Source organism: Morone saxatilis, unplaced genomic scaffold (genome assembly GCF_004916995.1).
Source record: "Morone saxatilis isolate NCDOM2014 unplaced genomic scaffold, NCSU_SB_2.0 Contig15, whole genome shotgun sequence".
Taxonomy (NCBI): Eukaryota; Metazoa; Chordata; class Actinopteri; family Moronidae; genus Morone; species Morone saxatilis.
The window spans coordinates 8,888,986-8,895,830 of record NW_023339707.1 but is presented as its reverse complement, the minus strand read 5'-3'; the positions used below and the strand labels follow the sequence as shown (position 1 = coordinate 8,895,830).

At 38.3% G+C, this 6,845-nt stretch overlaps 1 protein-coding gene across 1 annotated transcript in view; it reads right to left on the bottom strand.

Annotated features, from left to right (window-relative positions):
- Positions 1-3,054: 3,054 nt before the first annotated feature.
- ndufa4l2a (NDUFA4 mitochondrial complex associated like 2a) overlaps positions 3,055-6,845 on the bottom strand; it is an 8,882-nt gene continuing 5,091 nt past the window's right edge. Inside the window, exons 2-4 of the mRNA XM_035657439.1 lie at positions 5,238-5,323; positions 4,212-4,272; positions 3,055-4,125 (exon numbers count right to left, since the gene is read on the bottom strand). Of these exons, the coding sequence (XP_035513332.1) occupies positions 4,069-4,125; positions 4,212-4,272; positions 5,238-5,323 (204 nt within the window). The 3' untranslated portion in view covers positions 3,055-4,068. The remainder of the gene's footprint in view (positions 4,126-4,211; positions 4,273-5,237; positions 5,324-6,845) is intronic.

The window sequence follows — 6,845 nt, the reverse complement described above, 5'->3', positions numbered from 1 at the left end:
AAATATAGATAGGAGATGCTTTTCACTGACTTCTATAACTTTTGGATTCAGTCATTCAGTGGACTTCAGCCCTCTTATCTCACCTGGGATAGTGTTATGATTGTTGGTATGTTGAGATGAGATGTAGTTTCATGATCGCTTCATATCAATTAAGATCCTACCAGATATATACAATATCTGCTGGAACAATAACTGCGTGTCTGATTTTCACAAAAAATAAGTTCGAATTTTTCACATTAAAAGTCTAGTGGTCGTTAACATTTGTGGAGGATCTACCAGGCAGAAAATAAAGACATATAATCCACCTGAATATAGGATCATTATGTTTTTGTTACTTACGGATGAGACGTTTTTATCCTACACGAGGTGGCGCGGTCACCTTCCATGGAGTTCTGCCATTCTGAACGCTAGCCCCAGATCGGACAAACCACCACGTTGGCTCTGGATTCAGGCGCTGTCACACGGGGGCTTTTTCATGGGTTTCCTTTACTTTGCAGCCAAACTTTACCACAAGATGCCACTAAACGGGGGTCATATTAGCTCCTTTCAAATTCTTAAACAAGGCATTTACTCTTTTACCTAATTTTAGAATGTACAATGCAAATTTTGTGTCCCTTTCTTAAAGGGGAACTTTGCAACATTTTTCAGCTTAATAAACCCGTTTAGAAATCATTATGGATGGTTAACTGGCCTGTTCTGGTGAAAATGGTGACCCCCGAAGAAATGGCTAGAGTTGCCAAGTTCCCCTTTAAGTTTTCCTGCTGGACACAAGATGTCCCCTACTTGATTGTCAAGTCCATTTGCAGTGTATGTGCCCTGGTGGCTTCAAGTTTCTACATTACACTTGTATAAGTTGCAAATTGGACCAGGATTGGCTTCCAAACTATTTGTGATGTCACAAATCATGCCCCTTCAAATCAGAGAAACTTTACACTTTCAGCAGGTGAATGTGAAAACATCCTTCTCGTCAAACTCTGCACATACATCATTCTGCAAAGTGAAACTCAAACATCTAACTGTAGCATTAAGAAGAAAAATACATTTTTGGGTGTAGGGGGACCAGACTCTAAAAAAAACAAGGCTTCCAAGCAGGAGGTCGAGATGAGATCATCTTCACTCAGCCATTTGCAGGATTTCCTGCTTCCTTTAAGAACATTTTATGTTTGTGATAGTTTCTCTTTATGTCACCCTGCAACCCCACAGTAGATAATGCTAATAAACACAGACAGCATTATATTATATACACAAGAAGATGAGAGCATTATTATTATAACACCAGAGTCCTTCACCGTCCTCACAAAACCTTCAGAACTTCTATTTATTCAAAAGCTTCGTCTCCCACTGATTCTCAAATTTCTGCAGTCAGATCTTTATACTCTGAGATAACACAGATTAAAAAACTGGCCTCCTCTTTCTTTCACTCCGGGAAAAAAATATAAACTTTGTTGTTTCTTTTATTTTGATGTATTTAGCTCTTATTCTGGATGGAAAGTTTCCTCTCAAGTGTTTTATAAAGCAACACTAAATCAGTTTTGCAACATAAAGCGCTGCTGCTGCCTATTGGAGCGCTAAATATTTATTCCACTGAAGAACTAAATGGACTTTTGTTTGATGTCAGACGTCTTTGTGTCCTGCTCAGCTTTTCAGTCCGTCTTCCAATTTTACGGTTGAAGGTTATTGCTTCAGTCTCTGCCAAAGGAATGTGTCCCCTCCACAGAGACTGGCCAGCTGTATCACAGGTCAAAGGGCAGGGAAGCTCTCAGCTCTGTCGTCAGAAAACACACACAAGCAAAAATAAGGACGCACACACACGCAGCCTTACAACACAAATAATGGCTCATCGGCTTCATCTCTGTGCCTGTTTCTCATGACCTGACAACTCCTTTGACGCAGTGTGTGTGTGTGTGTGTGTGTGTGTGTGTGTGAGAGAGTTTTAAAGCTTTCAAATATCCTTTAGGGAAATCAAATGATCCCTCATGTTCCATCGTTCTAGGGCTCTAGCCCTCTCCTCAGCAATCCCCGTGGTGTTTAAAAGTAGGATGATTTTTTGATGTTGGCTCTTCTTTATTCTCTCTTCATTCGCTCTTTTTGTTGTATAACAAGGAGCAAAGATGAATATGAGCTCAGAGCACAGAGAGCCGAAAGAGAGGTCTGAGGTTTCTTAAGAGGATGAAACATGAGTCTCACCTTCAGTGAACAAAGCCTGTAAGAATTTAAGGGCTTGTTTTTCATTTATCCTTCAGAAGTGGCAAGGGTGTTACTGAGGAAGTTAATAAAGAGGAAAACTAAGGAGGGATAAACACTGTATGTCAAGATTCAACATGACAAAGGGTTCAGTCTCAAAAAAGGACAACATATGCCATGTAGTCATACATCCCACATGTGTATTTAATTACTCTCCATCATCTAGAGAATGAAGCAAGAATAGAGAAAGCAGAGATGACTGAAGCCAACGTTTGTTTCTAATCTAATTACTTTGAATTCTTAATAATTTAAAATGATCTCAACTTTAGTCTTTTTAAAGACATAAAAAGATGTTTTTAAAGGCATTTAGATGATAACAATCAATTAGAGAGAGAGAGTTTTCACTTGATTTACCTCATCAGTCTGTTTGTTTTCCATCCTGTACGTGGTATATATGCTACCTAGATGTGTGAGTGTGTGTGTGTGTGTGTGTGTACACTCAGGTTGTACACACTGTGCTCTGCTGTCATACATCAACACCATGCTGGGTGACTGCTCAGCATCCTGCCACTGCTGTAGCTGATCAAAGACTCAAGGCTGCTGTCACACACAGTGGCGCATACAGGCAAATACACACACACACACACACACACACTACTAAATATGGTCGTAGAAGCACCAATCAGGCTGCAAAGTGACAGCTGCACTGCCAACAGATGGATCTGTTCCATCAGAGTTACTGATTGTGTATTTTTATCTTAGGATGTGGAAAAAGATCTCTATCTGACTCAGTTCCATGCAGGTGTTTGAGGAAAAGTCTGTGTGTGTGTGACGGTGCAGATTGGCAACAAACCCACTCTCATCCAGACATGACTCAGACAGTTTATTTATTTTATACATCTCTGCCTTTTTTCATAACTTGCACACTGATTGCTGAATTTAGGGGCTGCTAAACCTACAATCATGTGCCAGCTATAAAGCAACACCTGCAGTCAAGTCACAAATTAGCTTTTATATAACGTATAGTTAAAGTTTCACACAGAAGAAGACACTGTAGATTTCAACCCTCAGACAGTGAAAATAAAGCACACCAGAGTGCACAATACACTACAAATTATATATATGTATGACCATTTTTGAATGCATTCTACAGTTTTAGATTTTTGTGTGTATTTTTTGCTCTGTTCAAGGCATCTATTCATCTCCATTTATTTCTGCACAATACAAAAATCAATTGGCACACTCCTGAAGTTTATTTGCATAATCCACTGCAGGTTTTGGAAGTCTTATAATGGATTTTCATATTGTACAGAAGTGAATAAAACCCAACAAATGCCTGAAACATTCAAAATAATGCACTGAAATTTCTAAAACTCAGCACAATGGTTAATAAAACTGTTAGATATGATGTTTAATATTAATTAATTTTTATTGCATTGGCTAAAAAATGCAATACCACTGGTCTGGTGCTTTAAAAAATAGCAAAATGTTACTAAATCTTGTTGCTTACTCCTCAGTTCATGAATATACAAGTGAAAGAGACCAGGAAAGTTAAGACATAAGCATATAAGCATGTGTGCATATGTGTGTCATATCTCTCCTGAATAAAGTATGTCAAAATACTACATATTTTATTTTGCCATATTCATACATGCATTCAGGATTCAGTCACTGACAAACATTGACCAGATCATGAGCTACGTTGCAAACACCAAACATGCAGACACAGAGACACCAAAGGGTTAGAGATCTGGATCCAGGAGCCACTGCACCTTCCACCTGCAGTGAGGATGTCAAATGAGGGAGGGGTAGTGAATCTGATCCTAGGTCAGGATTTGTTGTTGTTTTTCCATTCTGGTTTGTGAGAGGTGGCCGGGGAGAAATTCAGAACTCAGGTCCGTCCTTCTTCAGGTTTTTGTAGTCTGTGCTGATGGCCACAAACTGAGGGAGAAGAGAAAATAAATCAAATTACAGTTAGAATGTCATCACAGTTTCCTAACATTAAATACTGTGGTGTGCTGTATTACCTTATATTGGTATGTGGGGTCAAGATTATTCCATGGCTCAGGGTTATTGGTCTTGTTCCAGCTAAACACACAAACAGATAAATAAACAGAATAAATTAGGCCCAGTGATAATCTGATATACATGAATAAAGCTCTCATTTCCATATTGATTCCCAAGTGATCTGATACCCCCTGAGAGCTGCTTTATGTCATGTCTGCTTTGATAGATTACAATAAAACATAAAATAAAATAAAAGGCAACCAAAAGTTGAGGGTCAGATTCAAACTCTTAAGCCTACTGTGCCACCACCAGGACACTCTCTAATGGTTTAATCAAGCTTGTAAACAATCACTGCTGCAAAGAAATGGTGAAAGATCTGTAAGGAGACAAGACAGTGCATCACCATGTGAGCTCTTGTTAAAAGCACTTCGCTGTGCCTGCTGGAGTATCTTCAGCAGGCAACAGTTTGGATAGCAGCAGGAGGAGAGGAAGTCCAATAAGAGGCAATTTGAGGGGGAAATGACTGCAAGCGGAGATCCCGTTGTCAGAAACACAATCATAAAACAAATTCCTCTCTTCATTAAGAGTTTAATTATTCACCTGCCCTCCACATGCCTTTTTAAAATGTTGGTAAATCAACATTTCAGGAATTATAAGAGGAAGGAAGTTTAATTACTATAAAATCCATAATTTCGTTGTTAACTCATCTTAATAATAATATTTATGGTGGTGTGCTCCGCCCTGTAGGGGGCATTGATTCTTCTTTGGAAACTGCTGTATAATTGTCTGTCAATGAGTTGAAAAAAGAACGTCTAAACTGGGGAAAACACACCTATTAACAAGATAACTAGTTAATAATTAGATTCCTAGTGAAAGGTGACACATCTGGTTAAAGAATGATGGGAAAATGTTTTTAATTATCTTAATTAATCTTAATTAAGAAAATACAGATGTTTACATCATCTAACAGCTTAAAAGTGAGTTCATCATCATACTGACTTTTTACACATTATCTCTGTTGCACATTATAAGTGAAAGGCCCTTACGTGACATGGGGTCCTTTGGCCAACCTGATCAGATACAGAGATGCCCCGCCCATTCCCAAACAGATGAAGAAGAACTGGGGGATGAGCTGAAGACAGAGAGAGGCAATAAAAAGATTAATGCTTCTTAAATTATTAACATTTCATCTATTATTAGTTGTTTTGTTTTTTCTGAATTTGATATGTGACAGGCCTACTTGTGCGTAAATGAAAACATATACAGTAGGATAATGTTTATGGTCAATAGTCTATTATTGATTGGAGCCTGCAGGATCCGGGGAACAGGCTGTTTCTGTTCCTTCCTCCAGTGTCTTTCTGAGTCAAATACTAAATATAGTGAGTATTCAAAGTCTGTCTCATAGTCAGTGGTGGTGGAATAAATACTCAAGACAGTGAAAAAAAAGTCTAATTATTCCTTTAAAGGTATAATGTATTGGAGCAACATGTAAACTGCCAGATACAGTGCCTGAGTCAATATAGCCTACACTTTGTTGCTTTCCATCATCGTCTATTGACAGCTGTACCCTCAACACAACTGGACATGGGGCTCTATTTTTGGAAGTTTTATTAAAAAGAACTTGTTCCCCAGTTTCCACAGAGAAAGCAATAAAGTTGGTTGAACACACACTTCACTGAGACACTTCACTTTCAGACCACCATGAAGAAAGATGAAGAGGCTGTCATAAGCAGTGTTGATTCAGAATATATGTATACTCTTGGGATCATTTTAATCAAAGTTTGGTTATTATTCTTCCACCAGCAGCTGGTTGCGGTCGGGTGTTGTGTTGCTAGTAGCAACCACTACGGATTATCGCTTGCTGCTTAGCTGACATTTATACACCATTTCTGTCAGAAATGAGACTCAAACAGACCCAAATGACCTTGTTGGAGCATGTACTCATTTCATGATCTAGAATTTAGTTTTCTTCAATAAAACCAACAAAAAAAAAACAGATTTTCGCAGATTTTTTATCCAAACAAAAATAGAACAAAGGGATCTTTTAGACATCCGTAAGACAAGCAGTGTAGCTTTCCCAATGTGGTAGCATTAAACAGTGTTTAAGGCTTAAAGATGATACTTTTTCTTCGGTTAAGGAAGGAATTCAGAGAAACAAAAACTGAAAGAGGATTGAAATAATTGAGAGAGAAATGAAGGTGTTGAAGTGGACGTGTTTATCTTTTCTGTGTTTGTGGAGCAGTATTATTGATTCCTCTACTGTGCAATGATGAGAGATGTTCTCATGTATGTCTAACATTTTCTTCCTGTGTTGAATCACCTTTTGACCACCAGTTGTGGATTCACTTTGACCACCTGAGAAATACTCTTGTTTTGTCAGATTTTGACCTTTGACCTTCAGTCTGTGTCAGGACCATCAGAAAGCAGCAGATGAAGAACAGATGGGCTGCTTCCTGCTTTAAAAACAAGCTACAGTTGCAGAGCTTTTTCTAGATAATGAAGTCCCCCACTGGAGATTAATCTATAATGAATATAATTGTTGGAACCTCAGAATAAATTATTTTTCAAGCATAATTTACTTTGTCTACCCTGAGGGAAGCTTTATTATAAAGAGTATATTACTACACTGCTGTTTACTGCTCAGTAGTTTAAGT